Below are 22,489 nucleotides of genomic sequence, written 5' to 3' on the forward strand. Positions count from 1 at the left end.
ACAAGCTTGTGATATATGACAGGGGGGAGGACAAGGAGGGGAAGGAGGAGTCACAGGGAAACCCGCCCGCCCAAAGCTGCTGCGGTCGCGTTTGCTGCCTCCAAGTTGTTTCAGTTCTGTGAAGCATCTGAACAAACCAAATACAAGGAGGAACACCAGTTGTGTTGCAAATATATCGTGCTCTTCAGGATGGACCTTTGTCCTGCTGGTAAGCCCCAACCATTGTGTGTCTTTTTTGGGGAGAGGGCTCTGTGCTCAGTTTGATGGAGAAGAGCACGCCATGAAATCCCAGCAGCCAGAGTGGGTGCTGTGGCTGGAGGAATGACATGCTGGAAGATCCCTGGTGGTACAGTTAAATGCTTATCAGTTTTCAGCATTAGGCATGGTTTTCTTTTTACTTGCTCTCCTTTCCCATCGGGAGAAATTTCCCCACAGGTTTGAATGGCCTTTGTGCTGAGAGTGTTCCTGCTCTGATTCCTTGGGCCAGCGGTGCTGAGCTGAGCTGGGAACTGACTCCTCAGTGTCAGTGGCATATGTGACACCTGGAGTGGTGAGCATTGTAGGCTTTGGCTGCTCTCACTGAACTCTGGCAAGCTCGTCCCTGGTGTTTCCCTACAGATGCCAGGAGCTGGCTTGCCTTGGTGGAGCCTCTCGTGCAGTTGGGCATCCAAGTGTAACACCCGTGCAAGGCTTTTGGTGCTGGGGCCCCCCTTGCTTATGGCCATGTTCGAGGTAGACAACTGTGTTGGGGTTCTGGAAGCTCCAGGGGATCTACAGGTGGGCCTGCCTGGTCCTGAAATAATCTAGTGGGCAGATGTGAGTGAGGGGAAATGAACCACATCTGAGGAACTGAGAGAGATCTTGGGTTTTATTTCCTGCCCTGGCAGGTGGTGGATAAAGTGGTTGGGATTCAGCAAGGAAGGGCATGCCACCAGACTGAACATTTCCAGCTTCTGGCTGAGGAAGCTCTGAGTGTGTCAGAGAGGGAGAGCTGAGTGGGAACAGGCTGAACAAAGGAGGAAAAAGGATCACCTTGTAATATCTCTTCTAATTCTGACTCTGTCCCCTCAGGCTTTTGTGTATAGGATATGGAGAGTGAAAGCAAAAAGCAGTGACCAGTTTCAACAACTGTTGTGCACTTTTTAGCTCTGAGGTGCGTAGGCAAGGAAAGGGCATGCTCAAGCTGCATCCCAACCTTGCTTGCCAGGGAAATTGGTGGTACCTGTAGGAGCTCAGTTCTTGTCAGCATCTGACTGGTACTGAATGTTGGTGAAAATGGGTCTCCTGATCACCCAGCCCTCACTGTCTGAAAGCAACTGTGGGCAAAGGTTCTGCAGGACAAACTGGGCAGGAGGAGGGATAACTGATATTTTGCTATTTATTTTGGGCTGTGCCTTCAACAGAAACTGAGGATCTCCTAACTGAAGGTCTGATACAGTCATTCACTCAAGTTATGTGTTACTGCATTAATTATGTCTTGAAAGTGACACGTTCAAGCAAGTGTACTTTCAAGACAATATACATACTGCAATAGCACAAGGAGATCCTATTCAGGCACTGTGGGGGTTTGCTCAGTTCTGGGTAGAGGCAGAGCCTGGAGACAGGCAGTGCCTGGAGAGATGTGCTGGCTCTGACTGATGGTTTTGCTCAATCCCATCCTGTCTTTCCACAGCTGGGTCAGAAAGTGGGTTTGTTTGATGCTGAACTCCCTTGGGACCCAAGGCTGCCGCCAGAAACATTTTCCAGTGAGCTTAGAGTACTGAATGCATTTGGGATTGCTCAGTTGTGGCACGATTGTCCTGAAGGTCAGAGGTGCACGTACACCTTTCTCTAGGGCCACTCCTACCTGGAGACATGATGGTCCTGCTAAGTGCACATCTGTTTGATGCCTTGGGGAGGCTGCTCTCACTGCAGTATGTGTCCTCTTCCAGCTTCCTTCAGAACGCTCTCAGGACTGTCTGAGTGAGGCCACAGAGCAGGTGTGCCAGGCCCTTGAGCTGGATGTGTGGCACAAAGGAGAGCAGACTGGTGCTGTGGTGTCCTGTGCTGGGATGTGTGGTCAAAAGTCATGGAAAGCTGTCCTGAAGGATGGGTGTAAGTTGTCACAAGAGATAATGGGGCCAGTAGACAACATAAATTCTTCTTCCCAGCTTTCCCCCCATAGCTGAAATGTGCAAATTAAATCTGTTGGGATTGATATTGAATTTCTTCTCACACGAGCTGGCAGAGAACTGTGGAGTGCTGCAGGAGGGAGATGTACATGGCTGGAGGGACTTGGGGAGTGGAAGGCTTTGCCATCTCTCTGCTACTAGACTGGCACCTATCTGTGGAGGTGGTGGTCTGTACTGGAGATTACACAGCAGCCATATCGAAAAAGAAAAGAAATTTCAGGGGATTTTTTTCTATCAGGGAGCTTCCTTCAAGCAGAAGCTGCCTATTGGGCTGCTCTGCTTTTGTGCTGCCGTGGGTGGAGGTGCCCAAACCCTTTACCAGTGATACTTTAAGCCCTCCATTGCCTTGCAAATGAGCCTGATGAACCTTTGCTGTCATACCACAAGCATGTAACATGGGTCTGCAGCAGTGACACAGATACAATCATTCTTCTTAGCCTTGCCCTGCTGCTTCTGCAGTTCATCCTTCCAGCCCTCCTGGGTGGTCATTTCCCACTTACCTCTGTGCTTCAAAAGCCATCTGCCTATTCCTATAATTTTCCATGGAACTGAAAGCCACTGAACACCTGGGTGGTTCAGCACAGCCCTTTGCAGTGGGAAATGAAACCAGCAAACACAGAACTCTCTGCTCGCCACACAAGTACCCAGATGTTTGGGCAACTCTGACCTGTCCTCTGGGCAGGGAGGCTGAAGGCATAAACCGCACAACTGGAAATGAAGTTTGTGTCCTGAGTGACAGCACAGAAAATACAACCCTGGTCAGTTTGTAAAGAACTGGCAGGTCTTTCTATGTGGGTCTGCCCTGACAGTGGGGAAACAACCTCAGGAGCAGGTGTAAGACCCACAAATGTGATGCTGATGCATTTCCCTTTCAACATTTGCTCTCTGAAAATAAATTCCAAACAACAACCTAATGTTCTCTCTGGAGAGGATACTAGCCATTTTTTGTGTGTCTGAACTGGAAAACTTTGGTGTTGGTTGGGCTGAGAGCATCCTTCTGAAACCTGCGCATGTTTTTGTGGTGTGTTCTTCACCAGGGTGAAATTTCCCCCTGTGCAGAGAACCCTGACCAGGGCTATGCTTCACCTGTGTGCTGACCTAGTCCTAGAGGGAAGTAGAGCTGAGGTGGTACTGAGGACTTCAACAAGGCATGGACCATTTTCTAAGGCAACCAAGGACTTAAGCTGTATAGGAAACCTGACAAAGACCGTCTCTGCAGCTCAGTCTAAATTGCCCTAAAAGTTTGATCCATCCATTTTTTCCAAACTCTGTCACCCTTTCCCACCTTTTTACCCTTTCTTTGTGACTCCTTCCTTTTCTCCCCTGCCCTCCCCCCACACAGTCCTTCCCACACTTTTCTCATTCTGACAAACTCGGCAGGTGGGAGTTGGGGTTTCCAGATGTTCAGGAGGGAGGGGGCCTGTGTTAATTACATCCTTGTTGGGGGTCGTGTGGGTGAGATGGCATCCCCTGGGAGCCTCATGACTCTTTGAGATGCTTTAGTAGACACAGAACAACTGAAGCAAAGCAACCAGCCACACCACAGAGTTTGCTGATGGGGTAGGGAAGGCAAGGTTCCTCAGGGCTGTCCTCCTGTGGTGCTTTTGTGGAAAGAAATACAGAGCAAAAGGTCTTTGTTGTAATTTGTCAAGGAGTCACGCCAGTGATTCCACAATTACAAGCCCTGAAAGGAATGAGAGAGATACAGCTGGAGAGATGGAGATGCCAGCCTGATCTCCTGCAGACACCACAACTGCAGGATACAGAAATTAAGCTGAAGAGCCTGGGCACTGCTCAGAGGCCCAGGGCTGACATTTAAAGGGAAGTCAGCAAACCACCAGACAAGTACCAGAGCTACTGCATGGTTTTGGTTGGTGTTCTTTGTGGTTTCTTCTCATTTCTTTGTTTTTTGTTTGCTAACCTTCCTGCCTGCTTTGGTTTTCCCCTCACCTACAGGTTTGGCTGTTGCAAGCTTTTGGATGCTTTTTTCCTTCCCTCTTGACTGGCTTCATTGATCAGACAGCTTCTTGTTGCTCTTCACAAGGGCTGCTTGCAGGGCTGGGAGGGCACGTGGGTCCTTCCCAGCCTGGATTCGTGCTGGCTCCTTGCCCTGTGCTTTACCCCCACAGACTCAGCAGCCTCTCCCCAGGGAATGCAATGCTTGAAACCATCAGGAAGAGTGGCAGGAAAGAGGCTGAAGCCTAAGAAAAATAACAGGAACATACTTAGCACATGGAAACCCAACCAGCCAGGAGGATAGGGGAGAGATTAGGATTGGGGAAGGCGAGTCTTTCTGAGCTGTTGTGGCCATGACAGGAAAGAAGCATACTAAGATGATTGCTCTTGTCGCTTTTCCTTCTGTCTGTCGTGGCTGCTTCCTTCCCTTTTTTTCTTCCACTCACATTTATAGCAGTTGTTTTGCATGTGAGATCCACACTAAGAGAATTTCCAATGCAACTGGTGCTACTTCCCCTTTTTCTGGGAAGACAGGAGGCCCAGGGGATTTTGTTTTATGAAACAGTGGAGCAGGGCATCCAGTGACTTGACCTGGCTTCCTGGGGACACTTTATCTTGCCGTGTTTAGTGCAGCAAGGACCCTGTCTGCAAGTTCACCAGTGATCTCCAGTGCTCTCAGCCATCTGCAAGCTCTGCTTTTTTCCTGGGGCCTCATCTTCTGCTTTGTCTCCCCTCTAGGGCTACAGCCTTCTCATTCTCCTTGCAGAAGAGGCTATGGTTCACCTGCATTATATTTAGCAGCAGTACTGTCACCCCATTTTTTAGGTCTTTTGTGAATCATATTGTGGTTGCCTTGGTTTTGCTGCTATTTGTTTGAATTCCTGTACATTACAAGGAAGCCTACTCATATTTCTGCATTTTCTGTTCACAGAACAATTGTTTACAGAACAGCAGCCACTTAAAGACATTCCTTTTTCAGCAAGGCTTTCATCCCCTAGATCCTACTTGGAAAACCTTGATTTTCTCTCTTAAGCCATTCCTGACTCTAGCTATGGCAGATCAACTCACAAAGCCAGTGGTTTCTTGGGAGGTTTGGATGTAGATGAAGTTTTTAGGTCATGGACTTTCAGTACCTAAAGATGACTGACATAACCACCAGAGAGCATTTTGTGAGACCTCTTCACCGTGCTCAGGGCGAGCAGAATTGGCTGAATAGGCAGTGGGTGCCTGCAGGGTCAGCTGAGAGGGCTGTGCAGAGCCTCTGGCTGCAAGGAGGGGGGTATGGTCTGTGTGCACACTCTGGGCTCAGAACCATTGGCAAGGCAAAGGTGAGGTGCAGTGGTTGCAACAGCAGGGAGCACAGAAATCAGAGTTGCTGTGGAATGACCCTAGGAGAAGGTAAGTGCTGAGAGGTTGGGGCAGCTTTTTCCATGATATGTTGGCCCCAGTAGAGTTTTCACAGGAATCTTTTTTCTTTCAGAATCAACTGGCTTGACTGAGGCTGAAGAGGCTGAAATAGAGACAATCAGGAAGCACAAGCAGGAGCTTTTGGATGACATTAAGGTAAGGACCATCCTGTCCCTTGTGCCTGCCTAGCCTTCTGAAATCTATCTTCACCAAGGACCATCTTTGCATAGCAGTCCAGGCCATGCAGAAGTGCTCTTGCAAAAGAGACATTTTCTCAGTCATGATCCAGCTTCAGTTTTAAACTTCAGGCTGCCCTGGCCTGTTTGCCACCAGGGTACATCCAGCCTGTGGTACTCTCTGCTGCATGAATCATCAGCTGCCCCAGTGGGATGTTTGAGCAACATTGAGCTGGGATTGTAAATGCAGGAATAAAGAAATGTCTTCACTAAGTCATGCTGGCAGGCATCTGGCTCAGCGTTTATGATTCTTTTTAATTACTGATTACTGGCTAAAGGCATATCAGTCCTAGTTACCTGCAGCACCCCCCTGTGTTTATCAGACTTTTGTTTGCTTTGTGGACCTCTAGCAAGTCCTCCATGAAGGATCCTGTCTTCAAAGAGGTCTCATGGCAGGACCTTCCACACAAGTGTCTGTGGCTGGGACTTGTTTTCCTTCTCTTTTTTTAGCAGACTCAACCATTTCTCCAGCAGCTCCTAAAATGTCTGGAAGTAACAGATTCAAAATCAGTCACTAAGACTGCATCACAGCCCTGCATGGTGTTGTGCCCTTTCCATTCCATTCTGCCTCCACCATGAAATGTGGTTTCCCATTTGAGAGAGCTTATAGCACTGAATCATTGGACTTGGACTGATTTTTTTCCACAACATGAAGCTGTCCAGATGCCTAGGGAATAGCTGCAATATTTCCTGGAATGCAGTAAAGGATTAAGCCAAACTACGTGTTACTTAGGCTTCCAGACCTCCTCTCTCTGCTGCAAACCAGAATGGTCTCTCATGCCCCCTCTGCAGAACAGAATGTGAATGTACGTGCCTGGGATTTGCTTGTGTGTGTTTGTTTCTCTTCAGTTTTCACAACAGGCAATGGGCACTATAAGAGCAGGATACTTGAACAGGAACGCTACATTTCTTTTGCCCACTATGGACAGAGAAAGGTTGCTAGACTGCACAAACCCATGCTTTCAAACCCAAAGCCATTAAGCAATGGAATACACAATGGCCAGTGGAACAGAGTGAGTTTGGGTGAAAAGAGTGCCATAGAACATGAGACATTTTCCCCAGGGGATGTTTTTTTTCACAGTGTATCTATCAGTACCCTTAAGGACAAAGACTTGGGGGCATATCTGGGGCAAGGGGAGGGGGGGAAGAGAAAAGAGGATGGGTCTTGACTTGCCAGTAACACTGCAAAAAGACAGCAGTGAATAAAGTAACAAAATTGATAATAATTTGAAAGTAATGAGCTGAGATCACGGTTCTGTTACATTTGTGCAACACCCAAAACTTAGTAAGGAACGCTCACAGCTCTGGGGACCAATGAAGCACAACAGAAGGTGGCCAGAGCAAAACTGAAACCAGAAGTTCTTTTAATTTATGGAATATTGCAGAAATTCAGTTTCTCTATCTGATTATGTGCTCCATCCACATCCTCATTCCTTGATGAGAAAGGTTCTTTTATGACAGATCCTTTCTTCCCTTGCCTGTTCTGGTTGGTGTGGGGAAGAATTTGGGTGATTCCTAGAAGAGAGCTGTGGTGCACTTTGGCTTTGAGGTAGAACATAACTGCAGGATGGAAACGAGCTATAGACACTTTCATTTCCATGGTAACACAGAATATCCAGTTAAGGCAGCCATGGTCTGTCATGGGCCTAAAGGAAAGTAAATTCCACAATTGATTTTTTAAAATCTGGCAGTAATTACTTTACCTTTACTCCTTCTCTCTTTTTTCTCCACTGAACAGAGTTGTCTGTTCAATCGTATTTAAATGACAGGCACATTAAAAATTCTGTGTTTCACAATACAGCCACTTTAGGTTCATATTGATCTCACAGTTACCAGTTCCACTTCTCCTTTCCTAGATGTGTAGCAAGGCTATGCAAAATAAAAGCTCAAAAGGAATGGGCAGAATGGAAGGATTCTTGCCTCTGACATTGTTTGAGGAACTGGAATTGACAGTGGGGCAAGTTCTCTGACACCTGCCACATTGATTAAGCTTGATTTTTCCAGTCTTGATTGGCAATAGGCATGAGAACATCCTTCTGTCTCTCTTTCCATCTGGAATCCAGCAGGGTCATTCCAGAGCAGTGCCCATTTCATAGGCATCCTTGGCTGGTCATGACCGCCTGACCTGTCCTTTTCCTGTGACCGAGGGAAGAAGTTAGACATGCTCTCATGCTTCCTTAGGCTGTGTCTGCTGTGTTCCTCTCCATTGCCTTCATCTTCCTGATATTGCTTTTGCAGAAGCTGAAGGAGGAGATTGCTGAGGTTATTGCAGAAATTGAGCGTTTCCAACGTGAAGAGGAGAAGCAAGTGGCAGACAGTAATCCTGGAGAGCAGATCAGGTGAGTGGAATGAGTATTCCTTTGCTTACAAAGTCTCTCTTTATAAGTTGAAAAAACAAAAACACTGATGGGGTTTGGTTCTCAACAATGTCAGGGAAATGGGCAGGGAAATGAGGCCCTTCTCTTCTTAGATTTCTCATTATTCCTGGATAGTCAGACAACTGTCCATGTGATATCTCACCTTGTGAGTGAAATCACATGGTCCTTTATTCTAAGTTTGACTTTTCCTTCATTTTTGTGTTTACAGCAAGCAGTCAGAGAGGGATAAAATTCTGTCCCTGGGCCGGAAGAAATTTAACATGGATCCTGAAAAGGTAGGATTTGTTCATTTCACCTGTGAGGGTAAAGCTGGGAGGAAGAGCCTCTGCTGGTTCCTGTTCCAGTTGCAGCCACTGATGTCCAAGGAGCTGTGGCAGGGGACTGTGGGGATGGGTTCCCACCTCACTGAGGCTCCTGTTGGGAGCAGCCTCCACCCTGCCCCTGACTGAGGTCTTCTGATATGATCAAGCTCTGTTGCCTCCCCCACCATGGGCTTAGAGGCCGCACCATGCAATTCAGCCCAAACCTAAGAGAAGTAAAGGGAGGATGCTGCGACACTGCCAGCATGCCATGAGAGCTGGACTTCCTTCAGCACAGCCCTTCTGACTGTCAGAGGCTAGGAGCTTGCTATAATGTGACAAAGGAGGATGAACTAAGAAGGTGAAAAGTTTTGAGAGTGTGTCAGGTTCCTTGGCTCATTCAGAACAGGAGAGGAGAGAATGCCTCTGTCATTTTGGAAACAGTTTTGGTTGAATTGTGGAGTTAACATAGCTTTTCCACTTTCTGGAGCTCTGACCACTGATATCAAGGCTTCATAGCCTTCAGCCCTCTGCAGAAAACTCTAAAACTATCATGATTAAGTAGAGAAGATGTAAGACAGTACCCTCTTCCTTCCTTCTCATTAGTGGAGCATATTTTGAGCTCTTCGAGAAAACCACAAGCTGTGATCAAACGATAGGTGGTCATCAGCTCACCACCGCAGCCAGCATCTTGGGTGGCTGCTGCTCTGTGTGACAGCTCTTCATGCCTCCTCTGTGCCCTGCTGAGAGCGCCAAGGTGCCTTCCTCAGTGTGCACAGCCCAGCTGGAGTGCTTGCCAGTCCCCTGGATGTCCCTCTGCCAGTGGAGTTGTCTCAGAGCAGCAGCGATGTCCGCACTTAGAGCCTATGTGAGGGTTGGTTTTATTTTGCCTCTCTGCCTGACCTTGGTTTGCAGCCCCTGAGGCATCTCTCTCTGCCATGCTGTGCAGGAGGGCCCAAACTAACTCTAACCCCAAACCAGTTTAGCTTTATAAGTTCAGTGCCAATCAGACTGGTCAAAATGTTACATGCTCTGTGTCTATATAATGCAGATCCCTGATTATTGCCTCCCTCTTGCTACATGCCATAGAGTGGGAGGTGCTGCAATGCAAGGAAATTTCTTTGCCCCTCCTTTCTAAGGTTACACTCCATCCATGCAATGCTGATACTTATAAATTAGTTCCTCTCTCCAAGATCCCATGGAAAGTTCCTGAGGCTGGAGGAGGTAAGCATTAGGAATCCAGTTGATAAACAGCTTTGGGGAGAAACATTTTCTTCTGGAAAATGGGGCCCCATCATCACTGTCACCGCCATCTTTTCATAAAAATCCTTTCTTTAGGATTTTCCCTTCTGGGAAGCTGAGGCCCCAGAAGGGGAATGTAAACAATGGTTATCTGCTGCTGTGGAGTGCAACAGGTGCACCTGTGATTGGCCCATGTTGGATGTGTATAGTTAATGGCCAATCAAGGACCGAGCTCTCTCTGGGACAGAGTCGGAGAGAGCTCCTTTGTGATTCATTCTTTTCTATTCTTAGCTTAGCTAGCTTTCTGAGAACTTTTCCTTCTATTCTTTTTAGTATAGTCATAATGTAATATATATCATAAAATAATAAATCAAGCCTTCTGAACATGAGGTCAACATTCTCGCCTCTCTCTCACCCTGAAGACCCTTGTGACCACTGTCACAATTGGTGAACCCCGAGTGAATGAGGAGGACAAAACCATCAATTGGTGACCCCTCGTCTGAAGAGCAAATTACTTGGAGAGACCCCCAGAGAAGCAAGTGCTGCACTGGGTAAACCCCAAATGTGTGACATTGATGGTTGCTTCACTAGTGACCACAGAAGTGGATTCTAGCCAGGAGCTGAAGAACTGAAGATCCTGATTTGGACAGAGTTCACAGCAAGGCTGACCACAAAGAGAACCTTCTGAAAAGCCTCCAGGAAGATGTTTGGAAAGTGCACCAGCACCATGGAGCTGGCCAGAGCCTGCTAGACTCTTTCAAAAGGTACTGTTGGCTTTTCCCTTCCTGAAAATGCGGCCCTTCATAGTTTGTGGCTGCTGATTTGGAGGACTTCCCCCATAGAGGAGGAGGTTCCTTTCTCCCCTTCAGAGGAGAAACTTATTGCCCTCTGGCAAAAATGGGATGAAGAGGACAGAATTCTCCTGTTGGAGAGAGATTTCTATGAGTTTTTTCGATGGGCAAAGCTCTTTGGGTTTTTCACGGATGTGCTGTATGCACTCAATGTGTTCGTATGGGAGTGCATGGACTCCATTTTCCAATTTGTTTTGGACCGCGGGTTTGGATACCTCCAGATTTATCCAGCATTTAGAATGCTCTTTCCAGTTTTGAAACAGAGAGCAGTTGTTTTACCCTGGATTGCTAACTGCAACGGGCTCGCCCCATTTCCCCTGTCTCCAGCAGGAGAAGACCCTTTGGGGGGGGACGATCTGCTGCTTCCCAGCCCCCCTGCATCCCGGTGTGGGGGGGGAAGTTTTGCCGGGAGCCGAAGTTTTTTTTACTGCGTCTCCGGGGAGTGAAGAGTGGGCGGCGCCACCCCGGCCTGCGCCACAAGTACCGCCCTGGCCAGCGCCGCGAGCACCGCCCGGACCCGCCCCACAGCCGCCTCCCTGGGCGGTCCTGCCCGCGGCTTCCCCGCCTGCTCCCGAGAGCTCAGAAACACCGCTCCCTGCAGCTGCGTCGCTGTTGCTGGGCCATGGAGATCCGGCGCCATTTCCGCCGCTTCCCGTGGCTGCGCCGCTGTTGCTAGGCGAGGACGACGCGGCTGCTGCTTCCGGCTCAGCGGGGGATGCATTCTCTCCGGCCTCGCCGCCTCCACAGCGACCCCGTGTCGTGCCCGCCAGCCTCTCCCGCAGAGGCAGAGCAGCCTGCGGTCCCGCCGCTCCCAGCAGCAGCTGCCGTGGCGGCTCCTGCACCCAGCGCGATTTCCCCCCCGAGTTTTTCGGGTTGTCCCGGGGCTGCCCCTGCGGGGGAACCTGGGGCAGGGGAAGAGGGCATTGGTCTCTCCTTCCGTGGAAGAGGCATGGCCCGACAGCTGGGGGCTGGGGCAGCCCGTCTGCCGACGTTCAAAATCAGCATTCTCGGCGGATTGGGAGGTGGTTGGTCAGTTGCTCTCCCTTGGGGGGTGCGAATCTCTCTGCCGCCCCTCATGCACCCCAGCGGCGAGGGGCAGGTGGGTCCCGAGAGTTCTGCCTTTGGTCCCCAGCCCAGAGGGGGCGGGGGGGATGCCGTGAGGCAGATGGGAGACACACCTGTTGCATTTGCATTGCAGAGGCAGAGGGCACAGTAGGAAGCGATCATGGCTTGTTTGCTGTGGGGAACAAACATTCCTAGACCCGAGATGAGGGTTCTTGGGGCTTCTTCTATTCCCCTGCTGCTGGCATGCCTCAGTGATTTTGGGGAAAAGAAGCGTCTCACCACCCGTTCTGCCATTGTACTGGCAGCAGAGTGCAGGCCTGTGGCAAGGCAGAGCCTGCCTTGGGGGCTGGGCCTGGGCTGTTGGGCTCGGGTCCCTGGACCAGGGCCACCTCCCGGCCTCCTGATGGATTTGGGGGTTTTGCTTCCCCCTTCCGGTCCTGGCCCGCCTTTTTGTGGGCCAGATCTGGGGTTCCTGATCTGTACATGGGCCAGGGCCCGCCAGGGCCTTTCTCTGGCTCTGCTCTGCTGCTGCTACTTTTTCCAATTAAAAAAAAAAAAAAAAAAAGAGTTGAAATAGCTGGCAGCAGCTCTGAAGCATCGAAGGGCCAAAAAATAGCTTCAGCCCAAAGTTGTTCAATAAAGGGCTGTGGCAAGAAATTCCAGAAGTTGTCTCAAATTGTTTGAAATTGTTTGTGACTGTCAATGGACTTTTGATAATTATTGATGGACTTTTCTGCAGCAAGCCTGTTTCAGGACCAAAAAGGAGTTTCAGAGATGGCAAAGAGGAACATCTTCAGTCCATGGACTTTTTCTGAAACTCAGCTGCTTGAACTTGAACTTTCTTTACATTGTTTCTGCATTTTCTTATATTGTAAGATTGTTTTGGTGATTTGATAGAATTGTATGTTCTACAGGTGAAGAAATTCCCTGTTCATTCCACACCAGAACTTGATTGAGATTTGGATTGGCAACAGATAACCTGTCAAGTGTTTGTTCTTTCCTCTGTATATGCAGAGGAAAGAGAAAATTACAAACATTTTTCTTTTTAATTTAATAAAATTAAAAGGGTGAAATGTCACCGACATATTTTCATAAAAATCCTTTCTTTAGGATTTTCCCTTCTGGGAAGCTGAGGCCCCAGAAAAAGAGTGTAAACAATGGTTATCTGCTGCTGTGGAGTGCAACAGGTGCACCTGTGATTGGCCCATGTTGGATGTGTATAGTTAATGGCCAGTCAAGGACCAAGCTCTCTCTAGGACAGAGTCGGAGAGAGCTCCTTTGTGATTCATTCTTTTCTATTCTTAGCTTAGCTAGCCTTCTGAGAACTTTTCCTTCTATTCTTTTTAGTATAGTCATAATGTAATATGTATCATAAAATAATAAATCAAGCCTTCTGAACATGAGGTCAACATTCTCGCCTCTCTCTCACCCTGAAGACCCTTGTGACAACTGTGACACATCACACCTGCAATGCTTTTCAAAATTAAATTGATCTTACTGAAAATCTGTCTAGGGAAAAAGAAAGGAAAATAGAGTGGGAAAAAATCTCACAAAAATTTTGATTTCTTTGTTTAAAACTGCTTTTTCTTTGGGGCCTTTAAAAATAGTTACATATATATTGCAAAAGAAAGTGAAATGATTCTCTTGAAGTAGAACATGTTGATGGATCTAAAACAATTTTCATTCTTCTATTGTATATTGCAAGGAGAATTGCAGTGTGGTCTGGAGAACTGCAACATTGTGAGATATTGTCAAGAATCTTTTGAAAAAAGCCTCAGCTTTTTCTCTGCCTTTAAAAGTAATGAAATTCTCTCTAAAATAGGATATTGACTCTTTGTACAACCCAACTCACAACCTCTATATTCCTTAAAAAGCATATTCCATCCTTATTGTCTAGGAGGATGGAGCTGAAAAGATTGCAGACTTCTCTGTTCTGTGGCATAGAAGAAAAATCTAGGAAAAAATTGTCTCAAGTTGTTTCAAGCCCATATTTTTGTCTGAGTACATTTTTTTTATTATGCCTTCTTTAAAATAAACAGTTTTTCTTTTAAGTTAAGTTAATTTAGGGGGGAAAAGACATTTAGGAACAGAACAGGAAGACATTTTGCTTGAAAACATTAAAATTTACTATTTTGACTTTTCCTTTTTGGACTTTAAATCTACATTGCCCTATTTTGTTTGAGTTTCCATCCCAGTGAAACATTTAGCCAAATCTAGGGATGAAATGAAAATGAGACTGACAACCCATAGTGGACGAAGAGGGATTGAATGAAGATGAGAATGTGGCTGTGGTCTCCCATGAAGGGAGTGGGGAGTAAGAGAGGAGCAAGTACGCTAAAGCTAAGGAAGGCTGATATCAGTGTTGGGATCCTGTTTTCTCAATAGATCATAGAGCTGCTTTACTTCCCAGTCTTGCTTCTCCTTCCCAGGGGATCCAGTACCTGATAGAGCACCAGGTGTTGTCTTCAGACCTTCAGGAGATTGCCAGATTCCTCCACAAGGGTGAAGGCCTGAACAAGACAGCCATTGGGGATTACCTGGGTGGGAGGTGAGCAACCCAGGATGAGGAGACCCCTTGGAGTCCCTGTCCTGCCCGGCCCCTCTGAGCTACCATTTTGGATGACCTGTGGCAGACCTCATCCAGGGGCCAAGACTGAGCATATCTCCAACCACAGTGGGCTGGGTGGGCAGGACACCCCTGGGAGGGCCTTTGGAATGTGACTAAGGCTGGCTGTATGGGCTGCCTTTTCTCCTGCCTGTAATGGGATCAGTCATCCCAGAATGGAGTGTGCACCTTGGCTTCTTCTTGGTCAGAGGGGAAGTGAGATTGGGATGGAGCCAGGTGCGTGTTGTCACACCAAGGGACATCCAGGCAGAGCAGGCTCAAAGCTCTCTTCTGACCTTTTCCCTCTCTGCTCTCCCAGGGACCCCACAAACATTCAGATCCTGCAGGCCTTTGTGGCATGTCACCAATTTGCCAACCTCAACCTGGTGCAGGCGCTGAGGTGAGTGAGCGTGCAGGGGACAGTGCTGGAACCTGCTCAGCCACTGGCCCTCACCACACAGGAAGGTCAGGAAGCCCTCTTGGGCTGAACTGGGAGCTTCCCAAGGCCCTGCTGTGTGTGTTGGCTCCAGGTCTGTTACTCTGTGAGGCATCAGCAGTTTCTCAGGGGGGTGGGAAGCACTTCGATTGCCCCTTGATTTGGTTGCTCATGTGCAGAAGAGTGGGTTACTGTGGTTTCAGTGTCTGGGGCATGAAAAAGGTTGATTTGGCAGCAGGAAACGTCTGTCCTCAGTGCCCATTACATCAATAACAAAGTGACTCTTCTTTAGGGCACTTGTTTTATTAAGACTGCCTCCTGGCAAGACTCTTTCTCCTGAGGCCTCTGCTGCCTTGCAGGGCTCTCATTAGGGGAGCAGAGCCGTGATTTCTGGGAGCCTTAGTTCTCCTTCCTGCATTCAGGGTGTTGGAGGGTGATGTATCCAGGCAATTTCCAGAGAGGAGCAGAGCTCCTGCTCCATGGCCTGTGTTGTCTCCCCACTGTGATGGGGTCACTTCTCTTATGCTTGTGGTGTGGCACGGGTTGAGGGGAGGCACCCCTGTCCCTTGGACCCCATCTGACTGGTGCTGTGACACTCTGCTCCCAACAGACAGTTCCTCTGGAGCTTCCGGCTGCCTGGGGAGGCGCAGAAGATTGACAGGATGATGGAGGCCTTTGCCAACTGGTACTGCAAGTGCAACCCAGGAGTGTTCCAGTCCACAGGTAGTTAAGGGAGGAAGGCCTGTACAGCTGAGCTAGGCTGTTTGCCAGGGAGAGGAGCCTTCCCTTTCCATTCACAAAGCACAGGCAGCATCACTAGGAAGTGTTTCCCCTTAAGCTAAAGGAGGCAGCCCAGTTCTTGTGAAGATTTTCAATAAACTGAGCATCTTCAGGCCTCCTTTTGCTACTGTGCTCCAGGCCCTCCTGATGGGCACCAGACTGGAGAAGGGCTCCCAGCCTCACATGAGGTGTTACCTCATCCCAGCAGGGATAGCACGGACAGATGTAGGTCTGCAGAACCTTTCCTGCTGGCAGAGCTGTTATTAGACTGCATCTGCCCAACATGCCCCATTATCCTAAGGGCATGGAATGACCTCCCTCATAGGAAATCAACTGTGTCCCTCTTTCTCCTAGCAGAGGGAACCCTTCTTCTCCTAAAAATGAGAGGATGACTCTCTTCTTCAAGTGACTAAAATCCAAGCCACCTGTGGTATGGATTGTTCTGCCCTCTAAGACAAGTGCCACCCATGCTGATTTTCTTTCTCATTGCTAGATACCTGTTATGTACTCTCCTTCTCTATCATCATGCTTAACACCAGCCTGCACAACCCCAATGTGAAAGACAAACCCCACTTTGAAAGGTTTGTGTCCATCAACAGAGGCATTGACAATGGAGGGGACCTGCCAGAAGAGCTTCTAAAGGTAAGAGGAATTCCCATTCTCTCATCCCCTGGGTCCACTGAGAAGCAAAGGTGCAGAGACAGGAAATGCACCCATTAGCAAAGCTACAGCTGGCATTTTCCTGAAGGCTCAGCAGGCACGGGACCTGCCCTGTGAGGCAAGGTAGAGGTGGGCAGCCTGCTTAGGTGTGTCTGCCTTCACCCAAGGAGCCTGGCCCAAAAAACTTCTGTCTTGTGTCAAAGGGCTGCCTACATCCCGCACCTGGGCTTTGCTGAGCAGCATCCCCTCAGGGTAGAGGCTTTAGATCTTTCTCCAGAGTGTTATTTCTTTCAGGCAATTTAGGGAAGGTGCAAGACCCTGTAGTCTCTTTTTTCCCCCTTGGCTTGGGATTTGTGTAGTAAATGATGGCAGATGTAATAATGTGAACAACATTTCAGCATCCTTTGAGAGCAGTAACCTGCCTCCCTGTCACTGCTGTATGAATGTCACCCTTTGTGCCCCGCAGTGCCAAAGCTTTGGCTCTGTGAAATGTGCCACCTTGTGGCCATGTAGGTCTACGTGCTGCTCTCCCGGCAGCATTTGACACCACCAGCCCAGGTTCTAAATGGGGCTGCACCTCTGCTGTGCTGAGTCCCATCCTAGTGCCTTAATACTACCCACAGTAGCACTTGTGACATGCTGGGTTTGCTCACTGCAGCCTGTCTTGCTATGGGAGCACCATTTCATGGCTGTGGTTTTCCAAACTGAGACTCTTTTTATGGCACAAGATGCAGAAAAGAGCTGGTGATCCCCCTGGAGACCCTGTGAGGTGCAGACTGGGGACTGTTTTACCCCCAGTGCTCATCATGTGCTCTCCTGCCCTTCACCCAGCTTGCCTTGTAAAAACAGAGTGGTGGATAGATGGACCTAGGATAGTTGTGTACAAGCTTTATCTGAAATCAGCCTTTCTCTCTCTGTCCTTCCCCACCAATGCTCTGGGGCAGAATCTGTTTGAAAGCATAAAGAACGAGCCGTTCTCCATACCAGAGGATGATGGCAACGACCTCACCCACACTTTCTTCAACCCTAACCGTGAAGGCTGGCTGGTGAAACTAGGTAAGGGAGGGGCTCCCCTAGCTCCTCTGGCTCCCCGTTTGCCTGCCTCCCACCACAAATCTGCCCCAGGAACCTACCGTCATCTCTGCTGTCCTTCGCTCCCGTCTGCTGTGGCGGGCTGAGGCTGACACCTGCTGTTGAAACCAGCTGCCTGCTCCCTCGTCCCAGCTCCTGCAGGCTCTGTCTGCTCAAAAAGGGACTAAAAAACGTAGCTCTCCCCATTCCCAGACCCAGCAGAGCAAAACTGGCTCTGTGTGTGAGTGTCTATCACACAGCATCACGTCAGTGGTGCCATGCTGTCTCCTTGGGGCTCAGCTACAGGGAGAGCTGGGAGGGTGTGACTGTGTGCATGTCAGGAGCTTGGGGGAAGGACAGAAAAATGTGTGACTAATGGCTCCTGAACCTCACTGCCTTTAGGAGGACGTGTGAAAACCTGGAAACGCCGCTGGTTCATTCTGACTGATAACTGCCTGTATTACTTTGAATATACCACGGTAAGGGCTTAACTCATGGCCGGGTGGTTATGAGCCTCTGAGGGGCCAGGGAGGAGCAGAGGCAAATCTCCCCCTTTTACCCTGTGCTCCCAGACTGATCTCACGCCTCCACTCTCTCCTGTGCTGTTTCCTCACCTCCCATGGGGAGGAGGAGAGAGGCTGGACACTGTGGTCTCCTCTTGACTAAACTCCCCGTTGTGTCAATGGAAGGGGTCTCCTGCGGCAGTATTCTGCCCTTGTCACCTCTACAAAGGCCTGCACAGGGGAAATCAGAGAGGTTCTGAACAGTGGCATAAATTTGGGGAGTATGTTGGGTGTTAATTCATGTTTCCTTGCCTTCAGGACAAAGAGCCTCGGGGCATCATCCCCTTGGAGAATCTATCAGTCCGGAAGGTGGATGATCCCAAAAAGCCAGTAAGTGTCCATTGGCTGGCACTCTGCCAACACAGGCTATCAGATGGTTGTGGGAAGAGAAGATGCACACAGATGACTCCTACCCTACACAAATTGCTCGTGTTCTACTTGCTTCTCAGAGGGAAGGTGCCGTTGCAAACTGCCTTGTTTGCCCCATCTAGACACGGCTGTGTTTTTAATTTATGTTTTTGGTGTGAGTAGAGAGCTGTCCTTTGGCTGACTGTATTGTATGTTTTCATGTGTGTGTGTGTATGTGTGTGTAGGGGGGCAGAGATGAATGCACACAGCTGACTCCCTACTTATTTTGCACCAGGAGACGTGGGTTTAATTTCTCTCCTCGGGATTCTCCATAATGAGTTACAGCACATGTAGACCAAACAGAACTCTTGGTGTTAGGGAACTTGCCCAGGAAGTGACTCATTTCTTCTGTGTGTCTTTTGTGGATACCCACTTTTCAATGTGTCATGGCTCTGGGAAAAGTGCCTTCTATCTGTGTGGTGGCAGGCAGAAAAGAGGATGCTGCATCTACTTAAGAGGGGGAGGGATTTTCATTAGTGGAGTGGAGTGACAGATCCTAGAAGGTGTGTTTTTGGTAAGTGTTGATGCTCCATCTCTCCATAAAGCCTGGTTTTAATGTCCAGTTGCTCAGAGGAGGGGTGTGCCTACCTAAGAAGGAAGGACATCTAACTCATAGGGAAATTTTTGGAGTGAGGGAAGATAGGGTCATTTGCATTTTGGAGACTCCTGTCTGTTGAAAGCTCTCTTGGCCTGTTAACCATGGTTGAAAGCAGCAGCCTTCTTTGTCCCCGTCTAATCCTACTGCTCCACTTTGTTTCCTTTTGAACAGAACTGCTTTGAACTCTTCATTCCCAACTGCAAAGGGCAGAAGATCAAAGCCTGCAAAACAGATGGGGATAGGAAGGTGGTTGAAGGCAAGCATCAGTCCTACAAGATCTCAGCAGCCACTCCAGCAGAGCGTGATGAGTGGATTGAGGCAATACGGTGAGGGGAGCGTGAGGCTTGAGTTGCCTTTTTTCAGCCCTGGGATCAAGTGGCCACAAAGTTTATTTGGTTATCTTTTATGAGAGCTTGAAAATGGGGGTGGAAAGAAATGTTTGCAGTATAACAACCATGGTATTCCTTGACTTTAAAGAGTTTTGAAGTCCCTTCTGGAGAATCTCTAGCCACAGCTAAATTCTCTGCTGTAAGTCTGCAGATCTCCAGTCCTACATTTTGATAAGTGGTGTCTCTGTGCAAGTTCAGTTAGTTTGTCTGTGCTGCTCTCCATCATTAAATCTCTTACTTTTGCTCCCATTTATTCTAATTTCCAGGACCAACATCTCACAGGATCCTTTCTATGATCTGGTCTCTGCCCGTAAGAAAAAGATTGCCAGCAAAAACTGAACCATGACCTGGTCACGGCATCAGAAAGGTGGAGGTTATTGGACAGCTTCCCTCTCACACTGGGCTCTTCCAGTGAGGAAATTTGGGAGCTTTGGTTCCATCTGCCTCCCACCTGGCAGGCAGATGGCTGACAGGACAGCTTGCCCTCTGCCTCTTCCCCTTCCAAACTGAAGGCAGAGGCGCAGGGTGCGATCCACTGAGGACTCAGAACTGTGGGCAGGGAGTTGCCCATGTCCGAACATAAAAGGCTCAACAGCAATTGGCCTTTGGGCTCTCCCATGTAGGCCCAGACATGTGGGACAGGATCTGAGAGGAAAAAGGAATGTCTGCACAGTGTCTCCAGCCCCTCCTGTTGTCACACCAGGCCAGGGTATTTTTCTGTGAGGGACCATGTGGATTCTCTTGGAGCTGAGCATCTCCCAGTCAGTTGCAGAGCAGAAAGGCCCCAATGGTTTCTCTTCCATGAACAGATGTGTAGTGGTTGTGGGGTGGAGGCCACCAATATTTAGAAACTTGCTGTGAAACCAGAGGTCAAAGTAAGATCAGAAGCCCTCAGTCCAGAAGAAATCCCTCTCTCCCTTCCTACATCCTGTAGTGAGGGCTGTAATCCTGGGAAGTCCCCGCTCGGTAACTGTGCCATAAATGTTAAAAAGTTAGAGATAATTGAATCCCTATCCCACATAAGGGCTAACTGAGCAGAGAGATGCTGTGGGACCAGGAAAGCAGCTCTGGGTGTTTTGTTTTTCTTTTTTGAGACTCAGGGATCACCACAGATTTCCTTAGGGAAGAAATCCAAACTCTAGCTCTCCTCCTGGCTGATGGCTCCCTGACAAAGGTTGGTTCCTTGAGGCCTGGGTTTTGTATCTGAAAGTTTTTCAGTCAGATGGCATGAAAAAATGGAGGTACATACACCTACCTCCCCACCAGCACACACACAGAGGCATTCATTCCCATCTTCATACAATGGTATCATCTGGAGCCTGGGGGTTTTGTCTCTTGTGTAAAGAGAGAAATAAAAAGAGGTTAAAACAAGCCCAAAACTCAGGGTAATGTGGTCATTTTCATGATAAAGTCAGAACATGTGAGATAAGAGTATCACGTTCCAGCAGAGCAGCCTGAGCACTGCTGCAGTCTCTTGGCTTTTTCCTTCCTGCAGAGGGCTGTATCTACCAGGCAATCTGCAGCAAGGCCAGCACAGCCCTATTATTCATTCCAGCTCTTTTTGCCCAAGCCTCAGAAATGCTGAATTAATTTCAGGAGGCAGGGAGCGTATCTCAGAGCTGAAGCATGCGCTCACCCTGGAGAAGGAGCGTGAAGGTTTTCTTCTGCTCATGCCTGCAAATGTCTCCTGCACTGAATCTCTTTGTTGCTGATGTGATGCAGAGTGAGTTTGCTGCCCACTGCTCTGGAGCACACGTGCTTGCCCACACACAGTCACTCCTGCTTTGGGTTCAGTGCAGAGGCAGGCTCATGTCCAGAGGTGGAAGGGAAGGCAGAATATGGCCCCTTTGCTTGGCAACATCTCCCATATATGTGAGAGAAGTACAAATATGCATTTGGTTGGTGAGAGATGCCCCAGAGCCCAGGACTGGAGTGAGAAATGTCTGTTCTAGTGCTTCTCAGGCTTATACCCTGTGTGACAAAAGCCATGAAAATTTAGTCTGGAGTCTCTATTCTACCCATAGTTATCTGGTGTTTGGTGTGGGAATCCAGGCTAAGCCCTCCCTACAGTTTACCTGGATCATTCCTATGACATCAGGGTCTATCCAAGCTCTTCCCCATTCCTCCTCATCCCCAGCCCTTCTAATTCTCTTCTGTCTGCATATGTCCTTTCTCTTCCCTGCTTCCCCTAGATACCCACACTGCAGAGAAAAATTACTCCCAGGGGTTACAGGGTGGGAAGTACAACTTGAGAGAGGCAAAACAATGCACAGACACAGGCAATTGTGTACCTTCCATCTGTCAAGCTAACCACAAGAGTCAGGAAGGGTTGGACCATGTTTTGTTTCTCCTAGAAACTGAGGCAGGGAGACAGGCAGTGAATTTGGGTTTCCATTGCCTTTCCTTGACTCCAGTGGAGAAAATGCATTTCTAAACTTGCTATGTGATGCCCTGGTCTCCTCAGTGCCATGAACACAATGGCATGTGGTGTTGCCCAACAGAAATGCTACTTGTGCTTTCTCTGAGTGTGGTCTGACCTCATCCCTGCTGAGTACCCATGTGTCTGGTGTTGGCCTGGGCGTCAGGGGACAGGTCTCTAAAACTGAGCCCCCAGTCATGTCTGTGTGCTTTGACAGACTCTCTTGGAGCCCTTTGACATTTATTGGAGACTTGTGCAACTCAAATGGCATCACCGGGGCACGTGCTGCTGACCACCCTCACACATTCTGTGTGCTGAGGGCAGCTGCAGCAGCTCACACAGGCACACACACACAGGCATACACACCCAGAGCCCCTCAGGTGCTCAGTCTGACAGATTGCTATCTGCATGGTGGAGGTATTTCTCTTCCCCATAGCCAGCATGTGTGGCTCACACAGACATACATGCAGAAGACTGACACTTATTCCCTGCCTGCCTAAGGATTCCTGCACACACACAGCCATTCTTTTTCATAATAAATGTCCATCTATTTTCATAAAAGGGCTGGGAGGAGAATAGTGCAGATGTGTGGAATAGACCACATTGCTGCATCTTGCCTCTTTCCCACTCCTTCCCGTCCTCCTATCCCCTGTTTATCAGCTCCTTTTTGGAAGGTTAATACATTTTTAAAGGCATTCTAGAAATTGTTTGCACTGACGGAGATGGAGCAGCTGTGAGGAGAGCCAGCAGCCTCCTGCAGTAGAGCTTAGGTAGAGAAAACCTCTGTGAGGTGGAGGGGTAGGACAGCGTACAATTGGAGGCACATGGGACTGAATTATGGAGTGAGAGTGATCAAAGGACATCAGCTGAACCTGTCCTTTACCAGGGGCTGAGGGCTCTTGGTGAGGGGGGCTCAGGAGCAAATGGAGGCAAGACTGCATCCAAGTTGGTCAGG

General features: G+C 48.7%; 1 protein-coding gene across 2 annotated transcripts; it reads left to right on the forward strand.

Moving 5' to 3' along the window:
* The first annotated feature begins 127 nt into the window (after nt 1-127).
* Nucleotides 128-20,421, forward strand: CYTH4 (cytohesin 4). Of its 2 annotated transcripts, none has more exons than XM_058022627.1 (13): nt 128-208; nt 5,608-5,690; nt 8,009-8,109; nt 8,357-8,423; nt 14,035-14,153; nt 14,530-14,610; nt 15,257-15,369; nt 15,920-16,068; nt 17,031-17,142; nt 17,560-17,636; nt 17,979-18,050; nt 18,898-19,052; nt 19,382-20,421. In XM_058022627.1, exons 1-13 carry the CDS (start codon nt 190-192, stop codon nt 19,452-19,454), a joined length of 1,221 nt encoding a protein of 406 aa, XP_057878610.1. In that variant the 5' UTR covers nt 128-189; the 3' UTR covers nt 19,455-20,421. The 2 variants fall into 2 exon arrangements, with proteins under 2 accessions (XP_057878610.1, XP_057878609.1); XM_058022626.1 differs by lacking the exon at nt 128-208 and adding an exon at nt 5,267-5,525.
* The last annotated feature ends 2,068 nt before the right edge of the window (nt 20,422-22,489 follow it).

This window comes from Melospiza georgiana, chromosome 4 (genome assembly GCF_028018845.1).
Source record: "Melospiza georgiana isolate bMelGeo1 chromosome 4, bMelGeo1.pri, whole genome shotgun sequence".
Classification (NCBI taxonomy): Eukaryota; Metazoa; Chordata; class Aves; order Passeriformes; family Passerellidae; genus Melospiza; species Melospiza georgiana.